At 45.3% G+C, this 16,860-nt stretch overlaps 1 protein-coding gene across 1 annotated transcript in view; it reads left to right on the top strand.

The window, feature by feature from the left end:
* Positions 1-16,860, top strand: part of LOC138245864 (cilia- and flagella-associated protein 337-like) — a 1,005,044-nt gene that overhangs the window by 361,273 nt on the left and 626,911 nt on the right. The window contains 1 exon segment of the mRNA XM_069199842.1: positions 10,633-10,824. Coding sequence (XP_069055943.1) covers positions 10,633-10,824 — 192 coding nt within the window.

A 16,860-nucleotide genomic window follows, 5' to 3' on the forward strand; every position in this document is an offset into this window, starting at 1 on the left:
GGACCGAATATATCATATGGTACTTTATGCCACACAATCACATCAGGAATTGGAATGGCTGAAAATGTTCCCAAGGGACAAGTCTTTTTGGAACTTATGGGAAGAAAGGTAAGGTGTCAAAACCTTGTCCACCAATTCAACAGCAGAGCTTTCAGAAAGATAATGACCATATATCAGCAGAAAGAAAATTATGGGAAAATCAATCCAAAGCAGAAAGGCAAGCAAAGTCAGTATTATCCATAGATAGAACCATGGTTGAATCAAATATTTGTTTTTAAGCCAAATATAGCTTATGTGTTGCTGAAACAGGTACAGTCCAGATGTAGACGAATTTGAAGAAAAATCACCTATGTTGAGAAAGTAGCCAGAAGCTGTTTTTGCAAAGACGATAGCTGATGCAGAAGTGTTAGATGGACCCACGGGTGGTGGTTCATAATAAACAATGTCATCCGTCTGTGTTGAATTGGAATAGTGGATATCCATTGTTTGAATGTTTCTCGTCGGTGAAGTGTTGACAGGAAGTAGCAGAAGCTTGTTCTCTGCCCTTTCCAAGCTCACGGGGCCAACTGTAGTACTGGAACTTGTAGAAGCATTATTGCGTGCTTGAAGAGGCATATCCCGTTAGGTAGTGGGGGAGGTTAAGGAACTACCCAGGAATCCCTGTGGTCTACTGTGCAGAATGGGCGTCATGGTGTAATTTGATGTTGTGAATTGAAACTAAATGGTTTTCTTTAAAACCAGGCAGCAGTGGTATTATGACAGTTCTAGTACTGTGTATTCCCAGGACTGAAACCAGTACTCTATAAGATGGGCCAAATTCCTTCTTTACAGCAATTTTCACTCGCACTAGAGCCCCAACTTTTGCCTGTTGATGTTGTTGGCAAGTCCCTAATTTCCAAGATGGTGGCATAGGCAGATGAATTTTCATCACAGACGTTTTGTGTTTCCTGTAAAACAGTGACACATTAATTTATGTCAGACAGTGTTTCTGCTGCCACTGTGTCAGGACCATCAAGATCTGGGACATACATAGGTATCCCAAACAGGACCTCGTAGGGGTGCGTACTCCAAAGGACCTTCTGGGCAGAATATTTAATGCTTTCTAGACCCCATATAGGTGATGAAACCAAGTATGACCCGAACCTAATACCCATGCTGTTATGAATTGCTTTAAGTCTTGGTTTTTCCTCTCCACAACAGAATTTCCCTCAGGATGATATGGTAAGGAATAATGGAGTTGAACATTGCCATGGTGTCCCAGAATGCCCTGGAGGCAAAAGAAGGGCCCTGGTCTGACTGGAGTACTTCTACCACATATGTTGCGATAAAGACTTGCAAATCTTTAATAACAGTTTGGGTGTCAGCTAATTGTTGTAGCCATACCTACAGGAATCTGGAACATGACTCAACAGTGACCAAGATGTATTTGTATGCACCATCAGGTTGTAAGGGACCGCAACGGTCCAAGTAAACACATTGTAATGGTTTGTTTGACACCAGGAGGGGCGTCTGCGGTGGACGTTTGACGGTGGACCCCTTAATTGGTTGACAGATGTCACAGCAAAGGACATACTGTTTAGTCTGTTTGTATAGACCTGGCCACCAGTAGCATTTTTGTAGTAGGGAAATAGTAGCCACCACACAAGCATGGGCAGAAGCAACATATTCATACACTGCTTTAATGAGATCTGGTCTACGGTCTTGGTTGGGGATCACATGATCACCCACCCCTGAAATTGTTACAAATGCAATGTTTTGGGCACTGAGGTGGTAAGTATATTTAGCAGGGTATGCGTTTGGTAGGGACTTACCTTCAGAGGCTTTCATGGCAGCTAATGTCTCATTGGCCAGTTCTGTATGAATATGAGTAATCGCAGCAACAGAAGCCATAGCTACTGAGGAATTGGCAACGTCTTCAGCCAAAGTGCTTCCTGCAATGTGTATTCCTGCACTTTGGTAGCCCAATGTATGTACTACATCAGCCCTTGATATTCTGCCCGTAAGAGCAGCTACCCTCCCCCACATGTTTTTCTGTTTGATGGCATTTCCCTTTGAATCTCTGAACCAGTTCAGGCACCAATGATGTAAGTAATCATTGTAGGACTGGACACAGTAGCATGAATCACACACAATCAAAGTGGAGTGTCTAGGATCTGTAAGTTCCAGTGCCAGGATTAGAGCCTTGAGCTCTGCAAGTTGTGCAGTGCAGTCCCTGACAGTCTGCTTGAAGGTATGTTGAGGGTGGAAGGTGGCATCCCTCATGACTCCGCTAAATGCTTCACAAGCAGCGGAGTACTGATGTTTTGTACCTTTAGCTGGTTGTGCAGAACCATCAGTGTAAATTATCATTCTATATTGAACAAGAGGCATTAGTTTAGAGGGCACGTGGTACTCAAGCTAATATTGTAGAAATCTTTGGGTCTGTAGGGGTCAAAATTGTAATCAACATCAGTGGCAGTAAGCGAGGTTGCCCATTGAATGCAGCGTGGATGTAATGCTTTTTGCATTTGGAATGCAAGCTTTGGTAACCGCCTCACGGGCTGGTTCCAGGGTAACAATAATAATGTGTTTCCCTTGGGCAAGTGGCCTCTCCTTAATGACAACCAGTGCTTACTTTGGGCTGGTGGTTGCCGGTGGGGGGTACCAGCACTTATTTTTGAGGGCCGACACTTATTTTCTTGCATCAGGCATTTCTGCAAGCAAAAGACACTTATGAGCAATACGGAGGAAGAGAAACATGAAAAAGTGTCATAAAGGGAGAAAGCTGCAAGAGTGAGCTGAAGGGACAGGGAAGGGCTGTAAATAAATTAAAGAGGCCCAAGATTTTCTGTGTTTTATTTGCAGCAGTCGCATGTTTCAGAGGAGAGTATTGGGCACCAGCACATTTTTATTTACAAATTAACCACTGATGACCGCCAACTGTACAGCAGTCAGTATTTTTTCTGTTGGTGCAAATCTTTGTTCTGCGTTAGAGTACAAATGTGATTTGTATGCTATGAGTATCGTGTCACCCTCATTGAATGTGACCTAGGTGAACCCAATGGCACCAGGAATTATTCAGATGACCATGTTTGTATTGTTGCCACGTGGGTTTAAGTATTGTGCTTCTGACAAGTCTCATTGCAAGGAGTAAGCATATGTGTATGCTCTGGTGTCCAGTGTTTGCTTAAAAAATCCAGACAAATTAAATCATAAAGTTGTTTTATGCATTGTGCATAATCTGGAATGTATGTCCTGCCAAAATTAAAGAAGATAAGTAAGAATTGCAATTTCTTGATGGTATTTGGAGATTGAGCGCACGTTTCGAGAAAGTGCCAGGCCTAGGGTTTTGCCTTCATCAAATAGTTTGTACCCTAGATATAGGACACTTAGGAACGCAATTTTGGTTTTCATAAAGTTACATTTGTAGCCTCTGGCAGTGAATCCTAAAACTATACGATCCACCCGGGCCAAATGTACACTGAGGTAGTCATCTGTTAGGTAAATGTCATTGACATAAGACAATGCCTCGGGATAAATATCCTGTGATATTGATGTTACATGGGCAGAATATGCCCGGGGCTGTTTTTCTATGCTTGGGGCAGTCGACAAAGAGCCGCTAAGAGCCTAATGCAATAAAGGTGCTTAGATCCCGCTTTCAGGTGCTTGATTTTGGCAGAAAAAAAACCACTGAAAATGTCCAAGGTTGTTTCATATTTCTTTCATCCGATATTGTGAATGAGCGCTGTATGCATTTTGGACTGAAAATGTATGTGTAAGACTGGTTAAGTGTCTCTAATCATAGACTATTCTATATGAATGTCAGGTTTTGCCACTGGGAATAATGGGTTATTCATTGCAGCGATACAGGGATCAGTTACTCCCTGGTACTCAAGTTGTGTGAGGATCTCTTTCACAGGTGCCTTAGCTTGATATTTAATTAGATATTGAGGCTGGATCTGTGGAGTGAATCTAATTTGTATTACTTGGTAGGGGAAATTCCTGTCCCACCCTATGTGGTTGCTATACAGTGCAAGAGCCTGTGACAAAGCCTAATCAGCAGAGTAGACTTCCTTAACTAGGTCTGGAACTAGGACTGAGAAAGAAGGCAAAATGACAACTTCCCCTAGTGGGAGCACGCGGACAAATTCAGTTGACCAATCTTTTTCTGCCAATAAAATATCAGAATTTAGTGTTAGACTTTTCCAGAAGATTACATTGACAGTGCGCTCAATGTCCTCCTCAATCTGAATATTTTCAAGGAAGTCATTAGTCGGTGTCACATCCAGAAGATCTACAAGATTCTGGTGACATATTGTGACCTCTGCTGTGCTGTCAATCAGAGTCACCGCCCACATCCTGTTCTTCATCAATGTTCTCAGTATGAGTGGCATCTTTAATTAAAATTGCTGCCACTTTTTTCTTTTTAAATGGGGGCTTTTGCTGCAGAAATTTCTCTTCCTTTTTTGTGTAAGTTTTTCACTACCATTGTGAGTCCTTTTTTGGCTTTAGATGGTCGCTTCAGTGTTCTGACTGTCCTCCTCTGTCACTCCGTTTATCCGGTGTGTCCTGGAAGTAACGAGATGGGCGACTGTCAGTATATTGATATCTATCTGGTGTTTTTAAAGTATCCCTATTTCTAAGGTTGTATCTTTTTCTGAGGTATCTGGTAGTAGAGATTCTCCTCTTTGTGGTCTTCTATCTTTATTTTGTTTTGGTTTATCCCAGCATTTATAGGGCTTTCTTGTGCTTGCATAGTACCCACCTTATTGGTGGTATTCTGAAGTTGAGGTTTAGTTGGTCTGGCCCCCAGACTATTCAACCTATACTAGTATATGTTTTGGAAATAATCTTTGGCAGCTTGCGCTCCTGGTCCCAGTGAGGGACCTCTCAGAGCCGCTAGTGAATTGCCAGTGTTTCTGCTTCCCCTTTAATATTGCTTAAAATTATTTAGGACACTGTATCGAAATTGCACATCAGTTTCATCCCCAAATCCAGGGCTGGGGCTGCCCTGTCTCCATTTTGAATTTGTTTCAACACTTCCAGTAAATTTGCAAGTGTTGGTGTACCACGTGTGATGGTATATATTGTGGCAAAGACTGTGCCCAAAGTGGCACAGTCTTCTATTGAGCTAACCATCCCAAATGGCCAGCACACTGTGATAATTCTCTGTTTATCTTGGGGTCCTGTATGGGAACATACTGCTTCCATCTGGTTTGTTTTTGGCACAATGCAGAACGGAATCTTATCCTGCTCAATGGGTGCTTTTCCCATTGTTGAATGGACAGTTTGTGGATAAATCCCTGGAGCAGCCCACGCTGGGCTGGTTTTTAAAGTCAGCATTACAAATTGTATTAATTGTCTATATATTGCTACTACCTCATTGTATAGTATGCATACTTCTGCTACTGGCAGAGCTTGCACATTGGATGTAGTGTGTATGTGGACAGTGTTGGCCACAATGGACTTTCATTGCTAAAAGTCCTAACCTAACAGGTTGTTTTATATGTGGAAGGGCACCATTAAACCAGTCTTGATGCTCTTGATAATTTAGAGGTATATCTAAATATTGGTATGCTCTGTACTGTAAAGGTACGTTTGCTACTTTGTATGTATAAAATGTGTTAGAGTCAGCGTTTATTTCCGGAAAGGTGTCCCATGAGTAGACTATTTCTGTTCTCCGTCTTGAGCTTCAACTACAAATGTGACATCCCCACCCTCATTTGCTAAGCCATTAGCTAAAAGGAACTGTGTACCAGGCGGTCTAAAGTTCTCTCAAATGTTAACTGGTGTGCTATCTTAAGGAAAAGGTATCAGAGTCCAGGACACCAATGGGAGAATCCTTTTAAGGTTCAAGCTTGAACAACCTACAACCTAGATAGGTGCTCCCTAATCAGCTGAGGTGGATTTTCCTTAAGGCCATGGACGTCTCAGTAAAATGGTACTTAGGGTACCATAGTGTGTGCGAGACAGGGATACTCAGGGGCCCTATATAATTGGTGCCTAACCATCATTGGGTGTGCCATGTCATAGGGCTCCCGTTGTGAGAATGAGACTGCTGGATTGGGGCAGCAGCACCACTGTTTGTGGGTAGCTCAGTCAGTCCCACACTGTCTTGGCAGCTGTCGGCTCAACCGTTTCTGCTAGCTAGCAGCACCTCACCCAACCTGGAGGAGAAGGGGATTTGTGGCAGCCTGGAACATGACAAGTCTATGAACTCTCAGGGGAAGTTGTGGTCAACAAGTCTCACCCCTTTCTCTTGTTAGCAAAAGGTCTCATACACACACACACAGGCAAAGAGATGCAGGATGGTTTTCAATATGTTTATAGAAAAGACTGCAATCTACAATAAAATATATATTGCTACAATTATTAGGGCAATGAGGCATAACAGTATTAGAATAGTGGTGACCAGCGAGCAGAAAATGGTACACATAGATTGATTCTATCTAGTTCCTAACTCCTAAGCGAGAGCATGGCGGTGATAGTCCAATCTGTACACACTTAGTCCATGAGAGGAGCACCTAGCCTTCATACCTGAAGGAAAGGTGTCTGCTGACCATCTCCTGGTTTGGCTGTAGAGACAGGGATGAGGTCTGCAATGAAATGGCATGCAGCGTGGATGGAATCCTGGCTGGAATGATCCCCCCTGTTGTCCTTTGTCCTACAAAGTGTTTTTATAAGAAAACATATTTGTCAGTGAAAAGGGCTGACGTGGGCAAGTACTTGAGTGTCGGAGTGATTGCAAACTCTTGTGGTGACAATTGCTATCTGGATTACCATGTACCTGGACTCGTTAACCTTGGGCTGGGGTACATGGTGAAATATTGTGCACAGAATAATAATAACAGTGCTTTCACAGAATCACAGAGTTACAGCTGATTAGTAAATAAAAACATCCCAGTTGAAAGCAGGCTAACTGAAAATGAATAACACTGAATAAATCAGAGCACGTGTGTGGGTAAAAGGGCATAGGCTGCCGTCATAAGCTAAGCTAAATAAATGTGTGCCCAAGCACAGTGTAAAATGAATCCCGACACAGCTCCAGTCTAAAACCTTTTTTTTATAGACTCCTGGCCAGTAAGTTTGGATACTTGAAGGGTGCCCTCAATCACGCACTTTGTGTGGAGGAAAAACTTCCCGGATAAAGTGTTCAACGGCATGCAGGTGAATCCACTGTCATCTTGGAATGGTCTATTTTGCTGTCGACCTTGTCTAGGGGATATCGGATTGAATCCTTTTCCCCTTTATTTTGTGGTGGTTCCCGTGCATATTCACTATGCATGTTCTTAAACAATGATTCATGGATACTTCCTATTTACCTTTATGTTAAAGTGGGCATCCAATGTATTCACTGTAAATACTCATCGATAGGGGAGATGGGTATGGATCTTTATACCCATATTATACCTCTTTATACCCCTATTGTTCCCTTGGTTCAACCCCTTAGTTTACTTAGGGCCCTACTACCCCATCCTTGGAGCTCTCATCATAGGCCACGATATAAGATCAAATATATTCCTTTGCCATTTTAAATAATGTATATTGCAACTCCCAGCTTCATGACTAGGTATCCCTATCCATATCAGATTGTATTCCATTGTTAAAACTGTGAGTATGTGCTTCTGATGTGAATATCTAATAGACTTCATGCAATTTCCTGATTGTTGTTAAATCTCTACCTTATCTAGCTGCTATTTTTCTACAATGTGCCATTTTATATCTTCTGGCTGGTGGTCTTTGTCCAGGTAGTGTTACTGTAGGGGCTTGTATTTTATAGGTTTTGACCACTTTCCTGTGTTCTGACAGGTGGCTATTTGGTGTTTTCTAAGCCAATTAAAAATTGAGGGACTTTGTATGTGGAAGGAATTTTACTACATTGACTGACCGTAAAGCATTACTATAGGTTCTGAGCAAAAAAGGGGCTAGATGCAGTGTCCATGCGCATCAGTAGATGGATTGATGGACTACAAGATCATTGTTGTGAAGTATGCTATGTGCCTTGTGCTCGCAACAGGGTGGCAGATTGACTCTCTAGAGTCAATCTGGTTGTGGAAGAAGAATATGAAGGTGATAAGGATGAACAACTCAAAATTTGTAGAGTGCCTAGAGAAGCAATTTTGCAAGAGGAATGGTAGGGGGCTGTTATGAATAGCTCCATGTTAGAGAAAGTGATGGTGGCGATACGTGATGGGTGGAGTTTTGAACTGTGTAAGATTTCCGGATGAATGGGTATTGGAGAGTAAGACGATGTATTTTGTGAGAATGGTAATGTGATGCGTGGAATGAGATTGGTGGTACCGGGGTTTCTCGGAGAAATAATCATGATACTCTGCATGAAGGTCATCAGGGCATAATCAAAATGAAGATGAGGGTGAGATTTACGTAATGATGGCCAGGTATGGACAAACAGATTGCAAGACTAATAAGGGAATATGTCAATTGTGTGAGGAGTGATAAAGTGTACAAGGTAAGAAGTCCACTCATCGAATGTAGGAATATGCCCAGGAACCCCAGGGAAATTATTACAATGGTGAAGACCAGGCATGAGCACCCCAAACACAGCCAAGATATCCCTAGTTCAGGCTTAACTGTCAAGAGTGGAACACTCCACACAGATCATCACCAACCTGGAATGTTGACCAACATTCTACCCAAGCACAGTCTCTAGCCAATGTAATACAGATAACACTGTAATTAATGTATGAGAGCCTGAGACTGAGAAATAGACAGATAAAATGGAGAAACTTCACTTTACCTGGGGCCCCTTGGAAGAAGGGTGCCATGGTGACTTAAAACCTCTCTGGCAACTCTAACTGGTAAAGAAATCTTGTGGAAAATAGCTTGAGGATTAGACTCTTCAATAATCTGTAGAATCATTCAGACTCATGCTTGATGGTTTGTGTCAGCAATTGATCAAAGTTATCATATGGTAATATAGCACAGAAGGACAAGGCCTGATTTCTTTTCTTCAGTTTATCAAAATGTCTCTTAACATGCTTAAAGGTATGTCATTGAGACAGAATCACTACTCCTAGAATGAGCTCATCCTGGTTTGTCATCACTGCAGCAAAGCTTCACTATCTTTGGTACCAGGTCAGCAGATGGGTTCAGGGCAGATGCTTGAGTTGGAGAGAGATCTTCTTGGGCTTGAGGAAAGAGCTGCTCGTCGGAGATCAGGTAAACAAGCAGACCAGTACAATAGCAATTGGTCCACAGGTTTCCAGTTTTGTTGCCAATACGGGTTAAGAGGGATAATCATTATGCAGCTTGTAGTCCAGAAAGGACCACAGGAACATGCAAGCTAGAGTATTCAGGATAGTGAGTCAGATCCAGCACTTATTCTGAATTCTTAGCTTCTGTTCAGCACCTCACTGACGATCCAGTCACTTGTAGGCTTCAAATACCATAAGCCAACCTATGAGGCAGTATGACCCTTTGCAGTCTTTCATGAGGGTGGCATGCAGATACACAGGAATGCATCTCAAGTTGGAAGTATCCTGTTGCAGAGTAGAGCAAAGTTATTTCTGTTGTCAATGTTCCATGTGACCTGCCTGGAGAGGCTGACTGGGCAGGAAGTGTTATGGACCACACACGCAGAACAGAGAGCAGGCAGAAGACGCAGGGGTTTGTGTGACCATGTGTTGTACTAGCAGAACACATCTATCATCCCTTCGCACATAGCCGTGTTCCACAGGGCACCCTCAAAACCACACTAAGAGGTCCATCAACATACTATTGTGAGGAGGTGAAGGAGTAAACTTCCATGGGCTGCTGGCATAATAAACTCTAAATGATCAAATATGCTGCCACAGGCAAGATCCTCAAAGTAAGAGCACAAACAGAAATGCTTCCTCAAGAATACTTTGCACTTAAAGTCCATGTCTTGATGGTCACCTGGATGGGCCAAATAAATAAGGCAGTGGTTCCCAACCTGTAGTCCAGGGACACCAGGGAGTCCATGACTGCTAATAAAATATCAACAGATTAACAAAGTGTATATGAATAAAGTGGCTAAATGTACAATCAAAACTTTTAAAACATCTTGTAAATGTCAAGGAATTTGAAATTGGAGGCTTAAAATTAAATTAGTATCCTCAGATTGATTTGTGGGAGCAGTGTAGGTGCATCAAACAGAATATAGTATGAACAATGTGTGGCTTCAGTTGAATTTGGAAAAACGTCAACCTTCCTATTAAAATTCTTTTTTTTTTTTATTTAGATTTGTTTGCAAATTGAATAAAATGTGTTATCATTTGTGTATGTGTTTGATGAATGCTTGTTTCTGTATTTTTGTGTATTGTTTTGCTGTTCAAATCATTCACAATGTTTAGGTCGAGGTCCCTGGCTTTGAGTAAGGACTCAGTGGGCAGTCCCCAGATTCCAATAATGATTCAGTGGGGGTCCCCGGGTTCCAGTAATGATAAGGTGAGGGTCCACTGAAGTCAAAAGGTTAATTACTACTGGAATAGGGGAAGAGTCAGGTGCTGAGGGTACAAACAACTGTAAATCTTGCACCCTACATTAATGCTGTTGACAGTACATCCTATATATGCTCTTTTATCCCTACAATCAATTTATAGGCTTGCATGCTGCGAATAGAAGGGGCATATGAAGCAGCTATAAAAGATCATGTTTTACTGTACATTTTAGGGAGTACGATGTTTTGACTACTGTGAGTCATTGGATCTGCTGGTAACAGGATGTGCTGATCACAGAGTCTGCTTGTGGAACCAGTATGTTACAAGTCGGCCCATCGCAGTCTTCCAGGAACACAACATGGCAATCTTAGATGTGGTGATCTATGAGCCTCTGGGGCAGATATTCAGCTACTCCAATGATTCGGTAAGCTTCTTGAAAACATAAGTACATCCATCCTGACAAGATGGGAATTATTTATTTTTAAGTTTTACAGAATTGTGGAATTTTCAAAAACTAGCTGCAAGTAGAATAGCAGCTGAGACCTTGATCTGTATCCTGCTTTGGGAAATTGAGAGTCATCCTTGTTGGTATGCTTTGGAATGGTCCGAAGTTTGTACAAAAAATAAACACATTGTATGGGAGACACCCACTCCTGTTGGGGTATGTCAATTTGATGCTAACCTCTACAGGCGTCGGCATTTGTCCAGGTTTATAGCATAGTTGAAAACATGTTTAAACATTACTCTTATCTACACCCGTAGACATCCCAACCACTTCAATAATCAATACATGGCCCACGCCTCTACCTTGAACCCAGGACCTAACATTTATACACCTTATGCTAATAAATAATTACACTTATCTGACTGGATTCTGTACTTTGATGCTCATTCTCAAAAAGGTAAAGTGCCTTACTGAGATAAGAAGAGGCTTTGATATCTTGAGCAAAAAGCTAATGAAGCTGTATACGTTACACACATTGGCTCTATGGAAAGCTGGTTACACATAAGGCAGAGGTCACAGTTATTTCGGACAGCCGTTTTGAGACTTCACTCATTCTGGCCTGTGTGGCTCTCTCACAGTCTGCGGTAGCCTAGCGGTATCTGTTCCTTGCCTCTAGACTGTAAAATTATCTGTCTGCTGGTAAAACAGGAATGTCATCCATTTTTCTAGGGCAACATGCAGTGATGCAAAACAGGTACATGCGACTTGGTGTCAGAGCCCAACACTCCTTTCTCTCATAGTCCATTGAAAGAAGTCCCTGTTAGGTATCCCTGACTGGGAAACCAGGGGCTAGTACTCAGCTGAGTGCTATGTCTTGGTCAGCACCCACCTCCTAGGCAAGTGTTGGTAGACTTAACAAGTAGTGACAAGGGCCCAGTGGCTCACTTACTGCTGCTTATGTATTCTTGGTGTCCCGGGTCCTGGAAGCTTCTTTGCAGCTTTGTGCATGATTATGATGATTTAGGGACCACTGGTGCCATAGTAGACTAGTGCTGAGCAATCTGGCAGTTGGGCACCACACAGATCTCTTGATCTTCTCCAGGTGACGGATTCTCATTAGTCAGATCCAGAGACATTCTCTCTTGCTGCTGATGCAATGCTTTGGAATGGTCTCCCTATGATCTTCATTCTCAACCTTCCCTTACAATATTTGGGAAACTACTGAAGGCCTGGCTTTTTCCAAAATGGCTTCTATTTTCAGAGGTCAGAAAACACTGATAGAGCTTCCAGGAACCAGGAAGCCCAGGCATCTGTGCACTTTATAAATACCCCTTTTGCAATACTGTTAGACTTTTCAGCCTTGGCGTGGTCTCCCTTAACTTTTTGCCTCTGTTCCCCAGGTTGTTAATGTGTGCTGGACTCTGATTTTGCTTTTTCTGTTACTCTGGGCACTTTACCACCGCTAACCAGTGCTAAAGTGCAAGTGCTCCTTTACAAAATGTGTATGTAATTGGCTTATCCATGATTAGCATATTTGATTTACTAGTAAGTCCCTAGTAAAGTGCATAAAGAGGTGCCAGGGCCTGTAAATCAAATGCTACTAGTGGGCCTGCAACACTGGTTGTGCCACCTACATAAGTAGCTCTGTAATCATGTCTCGGACCTGCCATTCCAATCAATCAATCAATCAATCAAAAAATGTATTAAGCGCACTACTCAACCGTTAGTGTCTCAAGGCACTGAGTGGGGGCGCTGTTTAATGCTCAAAAAGCCATGTCTTGAGGTGCTTTCTGAAAGTTAGGAGGTCCTGGGTCTTGCGTAGGTTGGTGGGGAGGTAGTTCCAGGTCTTGGTGGCGAGGTGGGAGAAGGATCTGCCACCAGAGGTGGTGCGTTGGATGCAGGGGACTGTGGCGAGGGTGAGGTCAGCGGAGCGGAGAAGTCAAGTTAGTGTGTGGAAATCTACTCGTTGGTTAAGGTAGGCTGGTCCAGTGTCGTGGAGGGATTTGTGAGCGTGGATAAGGAATTTGAAGATGATCCTTTTGCTGATGGGCAGCCAGTGTAGGGATCTGAGGTGAGCGGAGATGTGTTCGTGGCGGGGTAGGTTGAGGATGAGACGTGCAGCTGCATTCTAGATTAGCTGGAGTTTTTTCTGAAGCTTGGCTGTTGTACCAGCGTAGAGGACGTTGCCGTAATCCAGTCTGCTGCTGATGAGGGCATGGGTGACCGTTTTTCTTGTTTCTAAAGGAATCAATTTGAAAGTCTTGCATAGTATGCAAAGGGTGTTGAGGCAGGAGGACGATATGGTGTTGATTTGCTGGGCCATGGAGAGAGATGAGTCTAGGACGATGCCAAGGTTGCATGCATGGGTGGTGGGTGTTGGGGGAGGTCCGAGGGCGGTGGGCCACCAGGAGTCGTCCCATGCTGTCTTGTTGGAGGCGAAGATGATGATTTCTGTTTTGTGTTTGAGGTGGCTTGCTGTCATCCATTTGGCGATGTCGAAGAGTCCGGCGTGCAGGTTTGTCTTGGCGGTAGAAGGGTTCCGGTGAGGGAGATGATGATCTGGGTGTCGTCTGCGTAAGAGATGATGGTGATTCCGTGGGGGCAGAGGATGTTGGCGAGGGGGGCCATGTATATGTTCAAGAGGGTGGGGCTGACGGAGGATCCTTGGGGGACCCCGCAGATGATCTTGGTGGCTGGCGACCAAAAGAGAGGGAGGCGAACTCTTTGGATTCTTTCGACGAGGAAGGAGGTGAGCCAATCTAGGGCCTTGTGTCGGATTCCTGCGTCAAAAAGGCGTGCACAGAGGGTTTGGTGGCATACAGTGTTGAAGGCTGTGGAGAGGTCCAGGAGGATGAGGGAGACAGTCTGGCCCTTGTACACTCTGGTTCTGATGTCATCTGTGCAGGCTATGAGGGCGGCTTCAGTGCTGTTGTTCTTGCGGAATCCAGACTGGGAGGTGTTGAGTGTGTTGTTTTCCTCTAAGAAGTGAGACAGTTGGGCGTTCACTATCTTCTCAGCGACCTTGGCGGGGAAAGGGAGAAGAGAGATGGGATGGTAGTTGGTGAGGTCTTCCAGGTCTGCTTTAGGTTTTTTGATGAGCGCATTGACTTCGGCATGCTTCCAGAAATCTGGGAAGGTTGAGGTGTCGAAGGAGCTGTTGATTGTGGCGCGGAGCTGGGGAGCGATGATTTGGCTGGCCTTGTTGAAAATGTGGTGGGGGCAGGGGTCTGTGGGGGAGCCTGAGTGGATGGAGTTCATGGCTTTTTAGGTTTCTTCATCGTTGTTTGGGGTCCAGGTGTGTAGTTGGTTGGTGTGGGAGGGCGTTGTGTTGTTGGTCGTGTCAGTGGTGGTGATGGTGGGGGCTGATGTTGTGAAACTGTTGTGTATGTCTACGATTTTGAGGTGAAAGTACTTGGAGAGGGAGTTGCAAAGGTTTTGGGTGTGAGGGGGGTCGATGGTGCTGGATTTAGGTTTGGTGAGCTTCTTGACGATGGCAAAGAGTTCCTTGCTGTTGTGTGAGTTGTTGTCTATGCGTTCTTTGTAGAAGGACCGTTTGGTGGTCCAGATGAGTTGGTAGTGTTTGCGTATGGCTGTTTTGAGGGAAGAGAAATTGCTCATTGAGGCTTCTTGACGCCATGTTTTCTCAATTTTGCGGCATTCACGTTTGGAGGCTTGGAGTTCTGTGGTGAACCAGGGGGCGGTCTTGATGGTGCGGGTGTTGTTGTTTTTTTTCAATGGAGCGAGGGAGTCTGCGCAAGTTGTTAACCATTGTGTGAGGTTGTGGGCGGCTGTGTTGGGGTCGTTGTTGATGGGTTGTGGAGCTTGTGTGAGCTTGGCGATCAGGTGTTCTTTGGAGATCTTGTCCCACTTTCGGTAGGGTGTGGTGTGTTGGTGGTGGTGGGTGGGAGGTTTGATGAAGGAGAAATGGGTGCAGTGGTGGTCAGTCCAGTGGAGTTCGGTGGTGTGGATAAAGGTGATGTGGCTGCTGGAGGTGAAAATTGCATCAAGCGTGTGTCCTGCTGAGTGAGTGGGTGAGGTGACCAGTTGCTTGAGGCCGAGGTTCATGAGGTTTTCCAGCAGGGCTGTGGAGTTGCGGTCGTGGGTGCTTTCCAGGTGAAAGTTTAGGTCACCAAGGAGTATGTAGTCTGTGGAGGTGAGGGCGTGGGAGCTGATAGTATCTGCAATGGTGTCGCAAAATGGGGGGCGGGGACCTTGTGGTCTGTACATGAGGGTTCCTCTAAGGGTGGTGTTGCCGTTGATGTGTATTAAAAATTGTAGGTGTTCTGAGCTATCTAGGGTATCAGTGGTGTTGGTGGAGATTTTGATGGTGTTTTTGTGTATGATGGCGATACCTCCTCCTGGCTTGTTTATGCGGTCTCTACAGGAGATTTTGTAGCCTTTTGGGATGGCTATGGCTATGGCTATGTCGGGTTCTGATGAGGGGTTCATCCATGTTTCCGTGAGGAAGGCGATGTCAGGGGAGTATGTTGTGATCAGGTCCCAGAGCTTGATGGCGTGCTTGTGGACAGAGCGGGTGTTAAGGAGTATGCAGTTAAGGTGGTTCTGGGGGTTGGTGTTGTTGGTGTGCGTGTTGGTGGAGTTGGTGTGAGTGCAGGAAAAACGGCATGAGTGGCATGTGAATAGTCCATGTGTGTGCTTGTGGTTGGACTGGGCGCAGGCGAGATGATGGCCTGGGTTGAGGGAGTGGAGTTTTGTGGAGGAGTAGTGCTGCTTCAGGGGGTCGGAGCAGTGAGGGCCAGGGGGACCGGCGCTAGGCGTGGTCCAGGCATGGACGGGTTCAGACGGGATTGCCTCTGGCACGGCTGCCATTAAGAAGGGGAGGTGGGAGGGAGGAGCAGCTGGGAGGAAGGAGGGAAGGACCAATTGGGGCGTGAGGTGGGCGGGCCACAGGGGATGCAGCGGCAGGGATTGGGAGACCGGCAAGAGCCAGCAGGAAACGGGCGGTCCAAACAACAAGGGCAAAACAAAGTGGAATTCAAAAAGGACAAAGGAGCATTTAAAAACAGTGCAGAAAACGAAAAACGAATTACAAGAAACGAAAATACACGAAATACAGAGTGCAGAGCACAACTAGATACGCCTACCATTAGGCACCAGGGATGAGGCGCAGGCGGGTGCGTGAGGGTGGTGGGGGGCCTCGAACTTCTTCTAGTGGCAGACAGCGGGTCAGGCGGCACGGAGGCAGGCTGGAGGAGCCAAAGTGGACTCCTGGCCAAGAACAGGTCAGGGGGAGACACAGGGCTCCGCACAGCAGGCGCAATTAAGAAGGGGAGGTGGGAGGGAGGAGCAGCTGGGAGGCAGGAGGGAAGGACCAATGGGGGCGCGAGGGGGGCGGGCCACAGGGGACGCAGCAGCAGGGATTGGGAGACCGGCAAGAGCTGGCTGGAAACGGGCATGGCAAACAACAAGGGCAAAAAAGAAGTGGAATTCAAAAAGGGCACAGGAGCATTTAAAAACAGTGCAGAAAACGAAAAACGATTTACAAGTAACAAAAATACACGAAATACAGAGTGCAGAGCACAACTAGATACGCCTACCATTAGGCACCAGGAATGAGGCGCAGGCGGGTGCCTGCAGGTGGTGGAGGGCCTCGAACTTCTTCTAGCGGCAGACGGCGGGGTCATGGGCACGTAGGCAGGCTGGTGGAGCCAAAGTGGACTTCTGGCCAAGAACAGGTCAGGGGGTCACACATGGCTCCGCGCAGCGGCCGCCATTAAGAAGGGGAGGTAGGAGGGAGGAGCAGCTCAGAGGCAGAATGGAAGGACCAATGGGGGCGTGAGGGGGGTGGGGCCGTAGGGGACGCAGCGGCAGGGATCGGGAGACCGGCAAGAGCCGGCTGGAAACAGGCGGTGCAAACAACAAAGGCAAAACAAAGTGGAATTCAAAAAGGGCACAGGAGCATTTAAAAACAGTGCAGAAAATGAAAAACGATTTACAAGTAATGAAAATACATGAAATACAGGGTGCAGAGCACAACTAGATGCGCCTACCACT

This window comes from Pleurodeles waltl, chromosome 7, assembly GCF_031143425.1.
Source record: "Pleurodeles waltl isolate 20211129_DDA chromosome 7, aPleWal1.hap1.20221129, whole genome shotgun sequence".
NCBI lineage: Eukaryota > Metazoa > Chordata > Amphibia > Caudata > Salamandridae > Pleurodeles > Pleurodeles waltl.